Below are 19649 nucleotides of genomic sequence, written 5' to 3' on the forward strand. Positions count from 1 at the left end.
GATAGAAATGCCACTTGCACGCTTAGAGTAGTAGATCGACAGTGACCAACTTTAAACAGAACTTGATTAATTTTCACACACATTTATTAAAATAGTAACAAGCATAAACCTTATGTAACTTGATTCTGGATGCTATTTACAATTGACTATCTGAAGTTCCTTTGGTCTTGGAACGTTAATCTTATTCTCCCATATCTCTGATACTTGACAAAGTGGCTGTACATTTCTCTTCATGGCTATGTACAGGAATATGGTAATCTTATTAGGCGCAGACTGAAACTTGACTATAGACTGGTACAGACTAATGTAGACTGGTACAGACTAAATGCAGACTGACTAATCGGAGGTCTGTACACTCATTATAATACCTTGCGCGAGTGTGATACGCGAGGAGAAAAGGTTCTACATTAGCAGCAATCTCATTGGCTGCGTTACATATTAATACGCGGAATTTGGTCCGTCTCTAAGGCAGCGCCATCTCGTAGTGCGGAGATGGACAAGCGCTGTGCCTGCGCTGTTGCGCTCTAGTGGGAAAGTTGTGTATGCGCTGACTACGCGGAACTATATACACAACAGTAGGGTTTTTCAAGCGCGAAGACAAGCAGTGTAAATGCTCGCCGTGAGCGGGTGGCCGTTACCTTGCTGAAATGTGAGCCCAGGACGGCTTGTCATGAAGGGCAACAGATCGGGGAGGAGAACGTCGTTCTGTCAAATTGGCGCATTACATTTTCAAAATCCAGAGTTGGTTGGAGGACCATGACCATAACACTCCAAATGTCCTCAATTTGGGAAATATCCGGCGACCTTGGTGTCCAAGGTAGGGTTTTTCAAGCGCGAAGACAAGCAGTAGAAACGCTCGCCGTGAGCAGGGGGCCGTTATTTTGCTGACAGGTGAGCCCAGGACAGCTTGCCATGAAGGGCAACAGATCGGGGAGGAGAACATCGTCGCCGTACCGTTGTGCTGTAAGAGTGTGGCGAATGACAACCAAAAGGGTCCTTCTGTGGAAAGAAATGGCACCCCAGACCATCACTCCTTGTTGTTGGGTCGTATAGAGGGCGACAGTCGGGTTGGTATCCCACTGCTGTCTGGGGCATCTCCAGACACGTCTTCGGCCTGGAATCTCATTGGCAGGAGTAGAACTGAATCCTGATAACGAACGAACAGCGCTGGGATACTAACCTGATTGTCGCCTCCATACGGACCGACAACCAGGAGTGAAGATCTGGGGTATTATTTCTATCCTTAGATTATCTGCGGCGCCCTTACAGCACAGCGGTACGTCAACAATATTCTACTTTGATGCCCTTTATGGGAAGTCATGTTGGGCTTACATTTCAGCAAGATAATGCCTGCCCGCACACGGCATGAACTTCTACTGCTTGTCTTCCTGCTTGCCAAACCCACCTTGGCCAGCAAGGTCGTTGGATCTCTCCCGATTTGAGAATGTTTGGAGCATTATGGGCAGGGCCTCCTACCATCTAGGTGTTTTGACTATCTAACGCGCCAACGGGACAGAATTTGGCAGGATTCCCATGTGGAGGACATCTAACAAGTCATTCAATCAATGCCAAGCCGAATGACTGCTTGCATAAGGGCCAGAGGTGACTAACACGTTATTGACTTGCTCAAAAAATATTCAATTGTGTGTGAATTCCTAAGGGACCAAACTGCTGAGGTCATCGGTCCCTAGATTTACACACTACTTAAACTAACTTAACGCTAAGGACAACACTCACACCCATGCCCGAGGGAGGATTCGAACCTCGAGCGGGAGGGGCCGCACTATTAGTGAAATGGCGCCCCTAATCACGCGGCCACTCCGCGCGGCTGACTTGCTCAATTTAGGAAGCTCTTTCTCTTGAATAAATCATCTAACATTTCTGAAATTGTAATCATTTGTTTATCTGTACATGTACGTCACATCCACTGATTTCCATCCTATTCGGATAATTCCTTCGCGGTGCATCATGTTTTTCGCCTTTGAGTGTAAAATCCGTTGTAAAATTTATGATGTCTCTAAAACTATTATTTATTGCGTTGTACTTAGTAGCTATTTCGATAATAAATGAAACAGTAGCAATACACCATCTCTGCCAACCACCATTCTTTAAGGAAATTGATTGAAATTATGAAGTTTGATGAGTACTGCTTGTACATGTTGGTGTTTTGTGTGACTATGAATGATGAGTAACTGTACTCACAAAATTGCGTGAGTATATGGATTCTTCTTTTTTGTTGCCAGTTTCATTTCATAGAACCGGTGATTTAAATCGTAATTGTTTTAAGAGCGTTGCCTGAATATGTGTTGCTGTCACGTGAATGGAGTATGTCGTACGTCCTTGCACATGAAAGTTTCCTTAATGCTACGTTAGACGTCACAGTATTATTCTGGTTGCGGATGAAATTATGTGAATGTTGATACTGAAAGTGACTTGGGTGATTGATCCTATCTGCCACCAGTGCGAGAGTCAGTCGAACAAAATTTTAGGCTCTATGTGCTGTAGTTCTGACGATAAAGCGTGTCATTGCCCTGCAAAAATACATAGTGGTTCATAAAGACCCACCCAATTTCACAAGGGTGTCTTCTACATGAACGAAGACAGTCATTTGGGATGAATATTGACTTGCGCATCTAAACCAACACCCATTGTTAAGCTCCCGGTTCATGTGATTGCAGGTTCCATTGTAACTAGCACATCTCACTCCCTCACTCGTTTATTACCCAACTTGCGAAGGTTCAGAACGACGATAAAACAGCAACAACATGCGTCCTGCATTCTCCATTTCAATAGATGCAATTCAGTTAGAACTGTGCGGCGTGATTTTTGCCAAGTGTACTGCACTGCCTTTCTCTATGCCTCAGCTACTGAGCGGCCGTAAAGGGTGTATGGATCTCGCTTTTAACCAGTGGCGTCCAAGGTCCACTGTGAGTGGACGAAACCGTCTACCTGGCTCCACCTTGGAACAACTTTGGCTTAGCTGGGGCACCGCATGGCAAAGGCTCTGACTCCAAACGTGCTCTCAAAAGTATGGAACGACTTTGACTATCGTCTGGATGTTTGTCAATAATGTAATACTAAGGCTATACAGGTAGATATTATTTTTTTGTTTTTTTACGAATTACGGGTTGCTGTATTAACTATGCATATGCGCTACTTGAGAATACCGTGGTGCCTTGCCTTGGCCGTTAATGTAAATAATTAACACACGAAAGTTTAATTTGTTGTAAATTATCATATTCAGATTTTGTTTGACGTGTATCCATGGGGAATCATTTGTGACGAAAGTGTAGTAAGATAGCGAAGGCTTTTAGGTTCGTAAATATTTGTAAGCAACACTTATTTTGCGACTGGTCTATAGAAATCTGTTGCGGTTTTGAAATGACTGGCGGGTCAGAAGACTCCGGACACGTTCCGGTGGGAATACAAATTCCCCAGCCGGGGGAAGGCGGGGGGGGGGGGGGGGTGGGGGTGGTTCGGTGGGTTTTGGGAATGTTTCGTGGGATTCCCTGGCAGGTGTCGTCGTTCTGAAAGGCACAAAGGATCAACAGAAGTATGCATCTATCCTTGGGGAGCATGTCCACACCTACATGTAGTCTGTTTCTCCCTGGCACGACGGCATCTACCAGTAGGACAATGCAACGTGTCTCACAGCTTGCAGTGTAGATGCACCATGATGAGTTTACCGCACTCTCCTGACAAGTAACCTCGTCAGGTTTAAACCTAATCGAAAATCTACGGGCCCGCCTCGATCGAACTGTTCGTGCCATGAATCCTCAACCGATAAACCCAGCGCAGCTGGCCACGGCGCTGGAGTCGACATGGTCCCACATCGCTGTTGGTACCTTCCAGAACCTCACTGACTATCTACCTGCATATCTCAAAGCGGTCCGCAGTGAAAAAGGTGGTTGCGCCGGCTTTTGACAGGTGTAATGTGACTGGACAGAATAAATGTGTGATGAGGTGAATGGTCCTTAACCGAGGCTTCGTGTTGTCGGACAGAGAAGTTGTCGTGTTGCACACGGACCTGGCGGCGAGCGAGATGGCCATGGGCAGCGGCGGCATGGAGGAGCCGCCCAGCAGGAAGTCGGCGGCCGCCTGCCCCGCGTCGCCCGCGCCTGCCTCCGCCCCCGCCGCCCCCTTCTCGCCGGCGCTCGCCCCCGCATCCGACCCCGCCTGCTCACGGCGGCCGCGCAGCCACTCGCGCACGCCGTAGAAGATGCCGACGGCGCAGGACACGAGCAGCACGGTGGCCAGCACGCTGTAGTCCTGCCACGAGAAGAGCGCGTCGCCCTCGTCGCCCCCGCAACTGCCGCCCCCGGGGCCCGGCCAGTCTCCCAGGCCTTCGTGGCCAGCCGGCACCTGGGGACACGACGGAGCGTAAGCCGGCTGTGCGCTCCGAGAAGGCTCTGCACAATAAGGCTTCAACCTCCGATCGATCACGTATTGGAAACCACAGTCAAAATCAAAAATATTTTTTTACAATACTTAGCTACACCTCCCAGCTACCTCTCTACATAGCCATCGCTCCGACTTAGACATTTATCGTAGCTTTGTACCAACTTCCCAGCACCCTCGTCATAGAAAGCAGCCGCCTCTTAGTCCAAGCATTACAGAGAAGTGATTGCAAAACTTATTACCTGAACAGTAAATAAAAATAAATATGAGCGTATAGGAAATTAAATTTTAAATAGAGTTCCTGTTTCATGAAACTCGATGCAAGATGGCCAACATGGCCAAAAAAATCACCAAAGTTGTAGAAAACTGTTTTTCTCAGATACTTAATCTACTATAGCTACAGCCGAAAAATGTTAAATGAGAATATTGAAGGGTTAAAAAAGACCTATTGACTGACTTATTAGAAGTATCGATTGATTTGTGACGTTTCGAAGTATACCGAAAAAACAGTTAAAAATCTCGTTAACGTTCACCTTAATAATCTTGTTAACGTTCACGTTGCCATACTTGCTGTTTACTTTAAGTATAGCCCGTGGTAAGTCAAGAGAGGAAGCTGTTCGGAAAACTAAAAGATCTCAGCAGATGGCCTTACAGTAGTGGTTTTAGTCTTTTTTCTTCGCAAAGAGTTATGATACCGCGCTAATAAATAACTTTTACCATTTCATTAATTGTAAGGGTCAAAAAAGACTTCGGAAAAATTGCACTTTTGTTTTTATGGAAATTACATTTAAAGAAAGAAAGAAATTGCTGACGTTCTTTCACATATTAAAAAAAAATTCTATGATATTCTGGAGCTAAGATAACTTTTTTTTTCAAAATATCTGATGAACATAGTCAACATTTTACAGCGAGATGCTTGAAACCGGTTAATATTGAATGCTTTATATTTTCAAGCAAAAAGTACTATGATGTTTAGCTGATCTTTAATATAAATAATTCAGTAATAAAGCGAAGCGTGCAAGCGCGGATTACGCCACCTGGAGCGGGCGGCAGAATAGGGGGAAATGGCATGAAGAAAATAAGCTTAAAATAGCCACTGTAGGGACATTTGTCGAGAAGGTCTAGCCAGTTATCGACAGCGCATTTTAAAAAAAAATCTATGTATCGCAAAAAATAATTAATTTTTAATTTTTCAAACAGGATCGTTTTTGACTTACTGTGGCCTATACTTACAGTAAATAGCAAGTATGGGATGCTGAACGCTAACGAGATTTTTAACAGTTTTTGCAGCATATCTCGAAACGTAACGAATTAGTCGACACTTCTAAAAAATCAATCCATAGATCTTTTTAAGCCCCACAACATTTAATATTTTCCGATTTTTAAAATTTTGCGGATTTATTTTGCCTTATTCCTCACTTTCGACCGATTGTTACGATTAAGAAACTGTACTTGAAATATAATTTACTATACACTCATATTTTTTGTGTAAAGGTATGATTTTTGCGAATTTATCATGAGGCCATCACAGAATGCTTCCCTACACTGGTCTGCAGCCTTTTGTATGTGCCAAAATGCTACCTAATTTCTAGCGCAAAGAGGTAAAAATCAGAGAGAGCCAAGTCCAGGCCGTATGGTGGGTGATCAAATACTTCCCATGGAAAACAGTGCAGGAGTGTCATTCCTGCACCTGCAAGTTCGGATGAGAATTTTCACGAATAAAGCAATGTATCCCGCGTCCGGCCATCCTGATTTAGGTTTTCGGTGATTTCCCTAAATCGCTTCAGGCAAATGCCAGGATGGTTCCTTTTGAAAGGGCACGGCCGACTTCCTTCCCTAATCCGATGAGACCGATGACCTCGCTGTCCGGTCTCCTTCCCCAAACAACCCAACCCCAAGGAAACGTATGACAGTAACGTTATGTGGGCTGCATGAAACCAGGCGGAACCCCTCAGCACACACTTCATACTTGGTGGGAGACACTATTGTTGTAGGCATCTTTACCTGCTCACTTTGCACTCAGAACTGAAAACTGTGACGTGACGTAATAGACGGGCAGACTAAAGACTCTGCAACACATCTGCGCAAAGCTTCTCCGAATTTTCACTGTGGTTTTAATTTCGTGACCGATCAGAGACTGAAAAAAAAAAAAAAATAGACTTCGTACTAAGCAGTAATGGGTTTGACAGAAGTTAAACCAACAAAAACAATACGCAATTGAATTTTAGAATAAATTTATAATACAAACAAATGAAGCTTATTCAGGGCTTAACACTATATGAATTTTTGTTGTAATTTTGACCAATATTACCTCAAAAGAAATATGTGACACTTCTTTGAAACACCCCACTCGTAAGAAGGCACTACAAAAAGTGAGTTACACATTACTACGGCACGCCAAGTAGCTTTTATTGAATGCTGAAGTACTCTTCAAAATGACACAGATAGTGACACTACTTTTCAGCGTTGTCACCAAGACTCCGCAAGCATTGGTCGGGACGTTCTATAATCGTTTAATATCTCTACTATAAAAATTCTCTTCTTTATCACGAGCATCGACAACAGCTGTATTAACATTCTCGTCGTTGGAAAATCTCTCTCTCTCTCTCTCACAAGATGTTCATTTAGATTGCCAAAAAGATAGAAAGCTTATGTGCAAGATCTGGGCTTCCCGACGTCCATCACCCTCGGCCTTGGTGAAATTGTTGGCACCATTTCACTACTGCTGGTCACGACAGCTTACTTGTTCCATTCACCGCTACAGTTTCATAGCGAATCTGTGTACAATTTAAACGTTTTGCCCACGAGAATCGTACTATACCGCTCACTTCAACTCTGGAGCACGTTTCCAGTTGCCAGGCCACACTACGATGTACCTGTTCTGTTATTCATACCGCAGGAGAACTGTGTCTGTAGGAAACTAGGAACATGTACTATCATCTGACAATACGTCACTGCTGTTGCGCAATGTTCTTAGTGAGGGATAGCATGTGAAACGTACTTTCTAAAGCCCCTCCGTAATACCACAAGAAGTCATTTTTATGGACTGCTAATTTTATTACATTAATGTAATTGCGATGCATTCTGATCCTTTGGCGCTCATTTTCAGGCAAAAAGAAGTACAAGACACTAAAATACTGTTTACATTACTAAGAATGCTAGCACAGTAGTATCTGATTACAAGATTAGTTTGAATAGTGTGAGCATGTAACATCATGCAAGTATTTAAGTATAATGCCAAAGAGCCATCTGAAATGAGATGATCACTGAAAGTATGTTTAGGATAGGTGAATGTGAGATGTAAGATTGTTGGAAGGGTTCTGGGAAAGTGTTATGGATCTGTAAAGGAAATAGCATGCAAAAGACCCAATGTGACCAACTACAGATCACTGTTCAAGCATTCGAAGCCCTTATGAAATGAGAGATACGCTGTTAGGAACGTAACAGGACGTTATGATCCATCTGAAAGTGAAACAGAGGTGCTCAGGGAACTTAAATAGTGTTACTTGGAAGAGAGGCGATATAGTTTTCGCAAAACGGAGTTGAGTTCTCAATATACAACCGAAACAGCGATTGCAGTTGTTGATTAGTGTAATTTAGGTATGGTTATGATTTCCATGTATGTTGCTGCAAGTACCTCTGCTTCTCATATGGAAAATTTAATGAACTAAAAATATTTCTTGTCAGCCTCATAATTTACATAGGCCGTATGCTTTTGATCAGAAATCTCTTTCTGGGTACTTCATTGACTACATGAAACTGCTACATGCAGCCACCTGAGTAATGACAATGAATGAACGTGCATTCTCAATGTAATTCTGTGTAGCAGACTATATTCAATCGTGAACGGGACATTGCGGTTTGTGTTCTGCTCGGCCTGCCAAAACAAGGACTGTGGTCAGGAAGTGATGTTGTCTCGTAATTGGGTGGACACCACAGTGACGTCATTCGTACATTTGACCACCGTTGTGAGACACATAGCATTGGAAGGCTGACTTGTCGTTAAAAACACCAGCTGACGACTGAAACCTACAAATTGTGGCTCATAGGCACCCACAATAGAATGTAACAGAACTGCGTGCTGCCTTTTTGGAGGCAACTAGGAGATATGTGTCGACCAGATAATGTGTAACAGTCTCCAAACGAACAACTGCTCTTCTAAGCCTCCATTATGCCTAACAGCACAAAATCTCTGTCGAGCGTTATTTAAGAGCTGTTGAATATGGGACAGCATCCTCAGGCCTATTGTCCAGCCGATACCGAACATTTTGGCTTATATTTTTTCTTTCAAGATGATAAGGATGGATTTACTACGCCCACTTTGTGAATATCTGCGTCCAGGAGGCATCAGTCAACCAAATGGCATGGTCTCCGGCATCTGCTGATGCGAATAAATGTCTGCGACCTGTTGAAAGTTGCTGTACATCGTAGCAGGAACGTTCTTCACACAGTGGATGATTTCAGGAGAATGGGATGGATTTGACCAGAAACACCATGAACAGCTTCTGGACGGTATGCCAAGGAGGACCAAAACATGTTGCAACGCATGGAGCAGAGGAAAACAGTGCTGAATGTTAGCCAGTAACAGAGTTTTATTCCACATATGATGAAGGGCGTGCTTCTTCGAACAGACTGCTTTTATTCTGGTTATTGTTTCATCATAGAATGAAGGCTTTTACGGCAGGTGTTGTCATCACTTAATACTTCCGGGCTGAGATGCTGTGGTCCATACATAAGTCTCGCCCCTGACGTTTCGCCTTCGACTGCGGAAGGCATCCTCCGAGGACAATCGGCGAACTGCAACGAGAGCAAGAGTGAACGCTGTATATATAAGCCATCCAGAGGGCGCCGCTGTAAATCACGTGACGTCGGCTGTGCTATGATCTCTGATATTGCCAACTTTCTCAATTGAAATTAATCGATTGTCACGCTGTTGCTGCAATGTTGATAGCCATATCTTATCCAGCTTAATGCCTTCATACTTTCTATTAAAATTATTGCGGTGTTGGGCAATCTCAATGGCCTCTCTGTACATTCGCGCATAATAATGCGACGTCTTTGCTATGACGGTCGTCTCACTAAACTTTATTTCATGATCATCTTCCCGAAAAACATGTTCCGCTACAGCCGATTTATCGATCTGTCCGAGGCGGCAGTTCCTTTTACGTTCACCCAGACGGCTGTTGACGCTTCTTTTTGTTGTGCCTATATAGACGTTTCCACAACTGCACGGAATTTTATAGAAACCTGGTGTAGCTAGAGGATGTCGTTTGTCTTTTGCGGATCTTCAACATTCTTTTGTTTTCGTGGTGGGTCTGAAAACAGTTTCCACATCGTACTTGCTTAAAATCGTTTTTCTTTTTATCTCAGAGTATAGTTATTTTTTAAGACTTATTCCCCCCACCTGTCTAAGCCACACAAGCAAAACATTTTTAGAGGAGATTGTTGAAGACAGGCAACAGTATCACGGAAACCACGTCGCAGGCAAGCGTGCTTATGGTCTAGTTGCAGGGCAGTGAAGTGCGTGCGACATTACGTGCATGGCGGAAGCTCCCGCCCCAGAGCTGGACATGGTGGACTGCTCGGCTCCCAGCATGCCTAGCGGCCCTGGCAGTCTCTCCGCCGCTGTCGGTCAGATGAGGAGATGCGCCACGAGGTGAAGAGCGCGGGCGACGGCGCGCTCAGCTGCGGGGCCACGCTCTCCGGCTTCCTGCAACACGCCACACACATAAGCACCACTGCTCAGCGCCTCGCCGATAGGCAACCAACACCACTGCTGCGCTTCGCACCGCTGCCTGCGCTGACGCTCGCAGCCGTATACAGCGGCGCTCACACACACAAACCATCCCCCCCCCCCCCCCCCCCCCACACGCACGCACGTGACATGAGGCGAACAAACACAAAAATAAAGTCTGAAAATCAGTACCTTGGAATAAAGAAGCTGCTTTTTCACCTCCATTTGGTAGCTGCTATTTATCTATCACTGAAATCACTGAAATCTTAACATTACAGAAAAATTGTCGGAAAAAAGAGGCCTTTTAGGGTTATGCGGTACCTCATCCAGATTTCAGACAAAAGTTTATCTAGAAAAATCACGTCGTGTGCATTTTGAAACGCTGGAAACACGGTCACATGGTGCAGGGCAACGGAATGTGCAGAGGAACGTGTCCTATCACCTCGAATTAGCATGTTATTGTGATGTGTCCTATATGCTTTCCCGTAGTCCATTATTTCGATGTTGCTATTACTTTAACACACACTGTATGACATGACGACGACTTCTGTGCACTTTAGGTGGATTTTTCCGGTGTTTTTCTCGTACTCTGCACGGTATTAGGGTCACGCAACTGTTTTCTTGGTGGATAACTCTTTTTTGTTGCACCTGTATCGTGCTTTCATACAATGGCTGAATGTTGCTGTTATTTTCTCCTACCTAGTACACTGGCCGCCAGTATGGCTATATTTTGCATTGTTATTTATCTAGTCGCGTAGTATCACAAAACCCTCCATATAGTTCACAAAGTACAAAATAAAAATTTAAAAAGCTGAATAAAATGGGCATCCTCAATTCAATGCCGCCCATAGCTTTACAGTGAGGTTGAAGCCTTTCGTCTTACAAGTTGGACAGACCAGCATATTAGTCCAATGTTTGACTATGCCTCAGATCATGGTTCATCTCACTCTTGCATCAAAGTTTGAAAGGTGTCCATATCGGTGTGCTTGGGCGCTATTTCTGTTTGCCTAAAGTGTCTGCGTCACTCTTCATTGCGTGGCCACAGAGGCATGATTCAGTAGCACGAAGAGGCGCAATGAGGACGCGACAAATGTGCATTTAGAAGAATAATATCACACAAGTAGTGTTTCTGCATGTCCACCACTCAGTGGACCTAGATTTGAAGCGGGTGGTGCCTGAGAGATCCTGGTGTATGGGAGGATGAGACCTGTTTTTCTACACTGACCACTTAGCTAATAGCCGGTGTGTCGACCTTTGGCATAGATAACAGCGGCGATGAGCCGTGGCATTCAACCAATGGAGCCGTGGTAGGTCTCTGGAAGGAGTTTACACCACATCTGCAGTGAAAAGTCACCTAATTCCAGTAAATTGCGGGGCGATGAGCTCTGACGCCACGTTCAATCACATCCCCGATGTGTTCGATTGGGTTCAGATCTGGCGAGATGTGGGGCCAGCACGTCAATTGGAACTTCCACTGTGTTCTTCGAACCACTCCATCACACTGTTGACCTTGCGATATGGCGCATTATTTGGTTGCAAAATGCCACTGCAGTCGGGAAACATTATCTACATCTACATACATACTCCGCAATCCACCATACGGTGCGTTGAGGAGGGTACCTCGTATCACAACTAGCATCTTCTCTCCCTGTTCCACTCCCAAACAGAACGAGGGAAGAATGACTGTCTATATGCCTCTGTACGAGAACTAATCTCTCTTATCCTTGTGGTCTTTCCGCGAAATATAAGTCGGCGGCAGTAAAATTGTACTGCAGTCAGCCTCAAATGCTGGTTCTCTAAATTTCCTCAGTAGCGATTCACGAAAAGAACGCCTCCTTTCCTCCAGAGACTCCCACCCGAGTTCCTGAAGCATTACCGTAACACTCGCGTGATGATCAAAGCTACCAGTAAGAAATCTAGCAGTCCGCCTTTGGGTTGTTTCTATGTCCTCCCTCAATCCGACCTGATAGGGATCCCAAACGCTCGGGCAGTAATCAAGAATAGGTCGTATTAGTGTTTTATAAGCGGTCTCCTTTACAGATGAACCACATCTTCCCAAAATTCTACCAATGAACCGAAGACGACTATCCGGCTTCCGCACAACTGCCATTACATGCTTGTCCCACTTCATATCGCTCTGCAATGTCACGCCCAAATGTTTAATCGACGTGTCAAGCGCTACACTACTATTGGAGTATTCCAACATTACAGGATTCTTATTCCTATTCATCTGCATTAATTTACATTTATCTATATTTAGAGTTAGCTGCCATTCTTTACACCAATCACAAATCCTGTCCAAGTCATCTTGTATCCTCCTACAGTCACTCAACGACGACACCTTCCCGTACACCACAGCATCATCAGCAAACAGCCACATATTGCTATCCACCCTATCCAAAAGATCATTTATGTAGACAGAAAACAACAGCGGACCTACTACACTTCCCTGGGGCACTCCAGATGATACCCTCACCTCTGATGAACACTCACCACAGAGGACAACGTACTGGGTTCTATTACTTAAGAAGTCTTCGAGCCACTCACATATTTGGGAACCAATCCCATTCATGATCGTCATGAAGGGGTGTACGTGGCCTACAACCAGTGTACGATAATCCTTGGCCGTCACGGTGTCATTCACGAGCTCCACTGGACCCATGTGATACGCACGTGAATATTCCTCAGAGCATAATGGAGCCGCCGCCAGCTTGTCTCCGTGCCGCAGTGAAGTGTCAGGGAGCTGTTCCCCTGGAAGAGGATGGATTCGCGCCCTCCCATCGTCACGATGAAGAAGTTATCGGGATTCAGCAGACCATGCAACGCTCTGCCACTGCGCCAACGTTTAGTGGCGGTGGTCGCGTCCCCATTTCAGTCGTAGTGGCCGATGTCGTGGTGTTAACATTGGCACTTGCATGTGTCGCCTGTTGCGTATACCCATCGTTAGGAGTGTTCGGTTCACTGTGTGTCCAGACACACTCGTACTCTGTCTAGCATTAAAGTCCGATTTTAGTTCCGCCACAGTTCGCTGCCTGTCCTATTTTATCAGTGTGCCCAGCCTAGATGTCCGAAATCTGTAGGGAGGGGTGGCCGCCCGAGCTACGTCGTCAAAATCGCCTAGACGTGGAGTCACCTTAGTTTCGCCACGTTGAAGACACCCCGTAAGTCGTGCAGTTTTCGAAATGCTCTTGCTGAGCCTCCGGGGTATCACAATCTGCTCTCGGGCAAACTCAGATAGATCGCGGACCTTCCCCATTCTACACACGGACACCACTCCCACTGATACTACTTGCACCGTGCCTGAGTCTGACTAGCAATCATTTCTTGTCACGTGACGCTGCTATCGCCTGGACGTGTTTATATCGATAGTAGGTCGGTGGCCATAATGTTCTGACTGATGAGTGTATACTTTAGCTGCTTGTAAGGCTCTCAAAACTTCAGCAGGTTCGACGTGTCCTTAGCCAGGAAGCCATGTGCAGTGTGTAGGCCACATTATTCTCACTAACTCCCTTAGTGAGACAGCCACTCCACTAGCTACAGGGGCCTGTTATACCAAACTGATGAACAATATTCTGTCACATTTCACAGCAATACCACAGCCGAAGTCCCCAACGCGTCTGTGTCGCAGCATCATCACCTACTTACCAGTTTGGACAAAATAGAATTACGGCTCTCCAGATTCCACTTCGCCCATTCCAGGCGAGATCTCTGCAAGAGCATTCGGTACAGCATTATTGTCAGACATCTGCCTTAGGCACTGCCCAATTGCAGGCAGCTTTGAGTGTCGTAATTGGATTAGGATGGTGTGTCCATGCAGTGTAATATTTCTACAGAGTATCAAGGTCTTTATTGAGTTTAACCTGAATTTCTTCAGCGGTTTTGCCCTGGCACACTGTAGTCAGATCGATCTTTCGTACCTGCCGTGCCTTTGAGCTGAGCGACAGGCGCCACCTTGCGCAACTCTGCTGTGACCCACACTGTAAACAAGATGTCTGGCTGGAGCTTCCGCGTCGCCGGACGTCCTCACCTTGTCCATACACTGTCAACAACAAACACACCAGCTTTTCGCTGTTGCGTGAGAAACGGAAATTTCCGTAGATCCTCGGCTGCTGGCGGAGAGTCATTAGCAATGTAGGTAGTAGATTCAGTAATGAATAAAAACTCTGGATTCCATATTCCAAGCGTGCGGCAGGGGCCAAGAGTGTCCTCTTGCTGCATCTTGGGAGACCTGTGCTTGTGCAGTTAGGTACCAACAGCCCAGGTATGGAACTGCAGCTAGAACAGGGGCTAAGTGAAAAGTTAGTTATTTGTTATATTTTCTTATTTTGATGTTATCTTTATACGGTCTCCGTACTGGACGTATCGCTTGTAGCTCTCATATATCTACAATTATTCTGCTAATTACTGTCGAGTATTACTTCACTAGTTACTCTCAAGGGCGTGGCACATGATACTTGTTCTGGTCCCAGTAATAGTGTATTCCGTAATTTTCCACTTTCGTCTGAATTATGAGAAGAGTGAATGGTTACACGCCAGTGCTGCTGGTCTAATATCACCCCAAGCCGCAGCCTAAGTCTGTAACGCACCCTTGTGCCGTTGCATTCGAGTCGGTGGCGGCCAGTTCGAATCTTGGCAGAACAAAAAATTTTTCATCGCCAGTATTTGCCCGGCGAGGGGAGGAGAGCTGGGGGCATAAAGTCCCTGATGACCAGAGTCTGACTCAACATTTGTCATTAAATTCCCAACCTGTTCTCAGTGTCTCGGGGTATAAGAGCATGTGACACTGGCGATGGTGATCCGTCCGTTGGATGGGGACGTTAACCCCGGTGACCCCTCTGGGGATATTTTATTTTATTTTACATGTCTAGTTCTGTAGGAGAGAACTGAGTAGCAAATGTCCATCGTCAAGCAACAAGTCAGTACATGAAATTAACACCTGAAAAGTTAATACTAGATAAAATAAAATGAATACGAATCCAATACAGACGACATGATGCTGAGTGTATACTAGGATAATCAAAAATATGAGGCAGGAATTAGCTTATTTTTTGCCCAGGAAGTCTCTGGCAGAATTGAAAGAGTGAGCCACGAGGAAATTCTTCAGTTTGGACGTGGATGTACAAGGAGAACTGCTAAGGTTAGCCGATTGAAATGCAGCAGAATACTGCATACCTTTCTGCTGAAAAGTCAAGGAGGTGCGACCTAAACTCAGCTTGGGTTTCGCTGCATCAAACTTTTCCACTTTCGTACCAAACCATATTTTGTAGATGTCGACTTCGGTAGTGCTACAATTTTAAAGGAAGGAAGGGAGATTAATTTAACGTACCGTCGTCAGCGCGGACATTACAGACGGAGCACCAGCTAAGATAACGAAAAGATGGAGAAGGAAGTCGGCCGTGCCCTTTCGACGGAACGATCCCGGCATTTGCCAGGACGGATGTAGGGAAATCACGGAAATCCTAAATCTAGGTGGCCGAACGGGGTTTTAAACCATCGTCCTCCCGAAGCGAGTCCAGCGTGCGAACCACTGCCCTATGTCGCCTTGCTCTGTCTCATACTGGAGGACAGTTTGTAACAGATAACGAAAAGCATCCGCGATATTTTGAAAACGTAACATACACGTTTATCTATCTTCTTCATTGTACAGCACAAATTAAACGAGAACGTACTTTCTTTATCAGATGTTAATGTGCTACGGAAACGAAGGTTTGCCAAAACTTTACAGAAGTCGTATGCACCTGGTTACGCTCAAATGTGGCTCTGAGTCTATGAGGAGCGAACGATCGCGTTTTTCACTGTGTCGACTGGCAAAAAAGTGTCGAATCCTGGCTTTTCTTACTTATTATACCTCTGAGCTGGCTAATCACGTCTGTGATCATGAATTTATCATTCAATAATGTGATATGGAATAACGTTTCGCTGTACCCATTTTTGAAAAAGAAAGTCTTAAGTGCCCAGAGACGTGTTGTAAGAATAACACGTGGTGCTCACTCACGATCGTCTTGTAGACCTGTTTAAGGAGTTGGGTATTCTGATTGCTGCTTCACAGTGCACTTATTCCCGCATGAAGTTTGTTGTAAATAATCCACTACAGTTCAAAAGGAATTGCGATATACGTAAATACAGTACCAGAAGAGAAAACGACATTCATTGCTTCACATTAAGGTTGTCTTCAGCACAAAAAGGGGTTCACAATGCCACAAGTAAAATATTTGATAACTCATAAAACGTCTGACAGGCAGGAACGTAAAATTTGAAAAGAAACTGAAAAAGTTTCTCCTTGACAGCTCTTTTTTTCATTCGACGATATCTGTTATTACGATGTGTAAAAGGCGGTGGGTAGGAATTACTAACTCCCATCTGGACATTTAATAATAATAATAATAATAATAATAATAATAATAATAAAATACTTATAAATCTTCAGCATGTAGCCACAGTTACAGATTAGTGCGATGTGAATGTAAAATGTCTCGTTCCACATTATTAACTATGTATCGTGCAAATGATCCATAGTACATGAACGTAACTAACAAACTAACGCACATCAGCCGAACACTAAAGCATCGCGCAGCTCTCGTAAATACTTCAGCGACCTCTGTGACTTGTGTTGGTAACACTGAGCCAGCTTCACATATTTCACAACAGGGACTCCTATTCTTCTCGTCTGGGACTTAAAAATCACTCGCCTTGTACTGCACCGCATATCTCCAACTGATTTCAAACAGTTTAGACCACATCACGCAGGCTATAGTTTTCACAAGCTCCACAAATGGTACAGCAGGTTGCGTACCTCCTCTGTACTCTGCCTCATAGTCCTGTGCTCATGGTCAGAACTGCTCTTGTGTCCTACTATTACATCCGAATATAAATATTGCCGGCAGTTTACAAGCTTGAGATATCAGAACGGTGTTTCGGTGGCACTCCTCTGCCACGTGGCGTCATTCGCTTGTGGTTTGGAGGTGCACGGCGTTAACACAGAGCTGTCCCAGCCGTCGTAAGTTTTGCAGACGCAGGAGCTGCGTTTCTGCTGTCTCGACGCTGAGTGGACCGCGTTCAGTCCTTCCAGCTTGGAAGTACCGGGAACGGAACCCGGGTCCTCTTCATGGCAATTAGACACGTTGACCACTCAGTTAGGGAGGCACACCTGTGTTGACAATACTTAGTGGGCAATCTGATTGTAGGTCTTCTGTGTTCAACAGATTTTGTTCAGCAACTGGAAGTAACCTGTAGTTACTATACGCCCTAGTACTTTTATATAATCCGAAAGCATTTCGTCGACTCAGGCTAACCGTAATTGAGTGGGTAGCCTCAAATCATTGGGTGCCCTGTTAACCAGCGTGCGTGTTACTGGGAGACCTACTCTTCCTTGATGGACATCAGCCCCCCCCCCCCCTCCCTAATTACGATTCACAGCCCTTTTGCTCCGTTGTGCGGATCGTCCAGTTGCTTTTCCCACGTGCCAGCCTTTTCTTCAGAGCCTGCCACTGTGGCCGAGCGGTTCTGGGCGCTTCAGTCCGGAACCGCGCTGCTGCTACGGTCGCAGGTTCGAACCACGCCCCGGGCATGGTTGTGTGTGATGTCCTTAGGTTAGGTTAGGTTTAAGTAGTTCTAAGTCTAGGGGACTGATGACCTCAGATGTTAAGTCCCATAGTGCTTAGAGCCATTTGAACCATTTTCTTCAGAGTTTCAAAATGTTAGCGCTTCAGTTAACATTACTGCTTTCCAGCTACTCGAAATTTCATTCGCAGAGTAAGTCGTTCCTTTTGCAGCTTTTACATGGCATGTGAAACCTTGCTATCTGCAGTATCTAATTTATAAAAGTATGAATACAGCAGTCCAAGAAGAAATAATTTAACAATGGTTATGAAGAAAAGAAGTTTTGGAGTAGGGAAGGTATCTTATATTGAACGAAAATGTGCTAAAAAGTCGGCAAGTAACTCTATCCGAAAACTCATTGAGCAGCTTAATCTATAAGGGGCAGTCAAATGAAAAAGAGACAGCTGGGAGAAAGCAAGCGAACTGTTTACTATATCAAAAGAAATCTTTTTAACTGTTTGTACAATTATTCCGCTGTGAGGCAAGACGCTCAGTGCTGTCATAGTAAAATTTCTGCAGTTGGCTGGTGAACTATGATTGTGCCCCGGCGTTATGGCGATTACTTTTGAAATAACAAACATTTTACTTGCTTTGTTTCCGCCTGTATCGTTTTCATTTGACTGTCTCTTATACTTCCCTGCAATATACTCGCAATCACATCAGTGTCTCTGGGTGTTGACGGAAGAGATAGGCTGTGTCAGGTTTAACTGATAAATTAAATAAACTACATTGGTTTTCGTATTAAGGGAGGTTTATTTCAGTGAAATTATTGACCTACGTAGTTTTGAACTGTTAGCTTCTTTTGTCGTTGCCGAGATTTCTGCAGGGATGTAATTGCAGGCGCTGTGCTGAGCGCTGGCGATGTACGTTTTCCGTTTCGGTGATCAGACGCTGGAGTCTTTCTAAGATCGATTACGTAGCTGCAGGGTGGATATCACTGGCGAGGAGCGGTGGCTGCCTTAATCCTGCGTTGCAGGTCAAGTCGATGCCGGCTAGCCTTAAGGACGATAATCAAGGAGCCTCGCGGTGTCGAGAATTGATTCATGTCTGCAAGGATGCGTTTTCGCAACTGTGCAACACGTCGTGTAATTTGTCTGGCGTATCGCACGTCGCTGGAGCGCGTCGGCTCTGGCAGCGGACTTCGGACTTCTGCACATAACGGAGAGCGTGGGAACAAACTTGTGAGGGTTACACTTAACGTTCTGAGAGCGTTCGTTACGAGACTTGCCAACAAGCACATTACTTCCTGCGCCAAACACGTCATCTGACTTAATGACCAGCACGGTAACATTAAAGGGACTCGGAGACGTAAGAGCAATATTGTTTCGTGCAAGGAATCCGCGATCGCAATAGGAAAGGGAAAGGAAAAGAGGTGGGAGCGGGGGCGGTGGGGGGGGGGGGGGGGTTGTGGCGCTGGGGTGCAGGGACGCATGACTCTGCTGCTCTACGTACCCTCCACCACACTCCATCCGGGGGTAAACGTGTATAGCTATATATAGCACCTCACAAGTGTATATAACACCTCATTTACAGAACTTTCCGCATCTACGCCTACATTTGCATTCCACAATTACCGTGCAGGGTTTGGCGTAGGGTAAATACTGTCACGAGCGTTGTCCATGGTGAGAGGTACTGCCTGAAATTTGGTGTTCTCGGCACATTCTTGACACTGTGGGTCTCGGAATATTGAATTCTCTAACGATTTCCGAAATGGAATGTCCCAGGCTTCTAGCTCCAACTAACATTCCGCTTTCAAAGTCTGATAATTCCCGTCGACCGGTTATAATCACGTCGGAAACCTTTTGATATGAATCGCCTGAGTACAAATGACAGCTCCGGCAATACATTGCCCTTTTATACCCTGTGTACGCGGTACTACCGCCATCTGTATGTGTGCGTATCGCCATCCCATGACTTT

General features: G+C 45.1%; 1 protein-coding gene across 1 annotated transcript in view; it reads right to left on the minus strand.

The window, feature by feature from the left end:
• LOC126458258 (sodium-coupled monocarboxylate transporter 1-like) overlaps positions 1–19649 on the minus strand; it is a 118890-nt gene that overhangs the window by 81521 nt on the left and 17720 nt on the right. The window contains exons 2-4 of the mRNA XM_050095176.1: positions 9935–10108; positions 4210–4362; positions 4028–4122 (exon numbers count right to left, since the gene is read on the minus strand). Of these exons, the coding sequence (XP_049951133.1) occupies positions 4028–4122; positions 4210–4362; positions 9935–9994 (308 nt within the window). The 5' untranslated portion in view covers positions 9995–10108. The remainder of the gene's footprint in view (positions 1–4027; positions 4123–4209; positions 4363–9934; positions 10109–19649) is intronic.

Source organism: Schistocerca serialis, chromosome 2, assembly GCF_023864345.2.
Source record: "Schistocerca serialis cubense isolate TAMUIC-IGC-003099 chromosome 2, iqSchSeri2.2, whole genome shotgun sequence".
NCBI classification, from domain to species: domain Eukaryota; kingdom Metazoa; phylum Arthropoda; class Insecta; order Orthoptera; family Acrididae; genus Schistocerca; species Schistocerca serialis.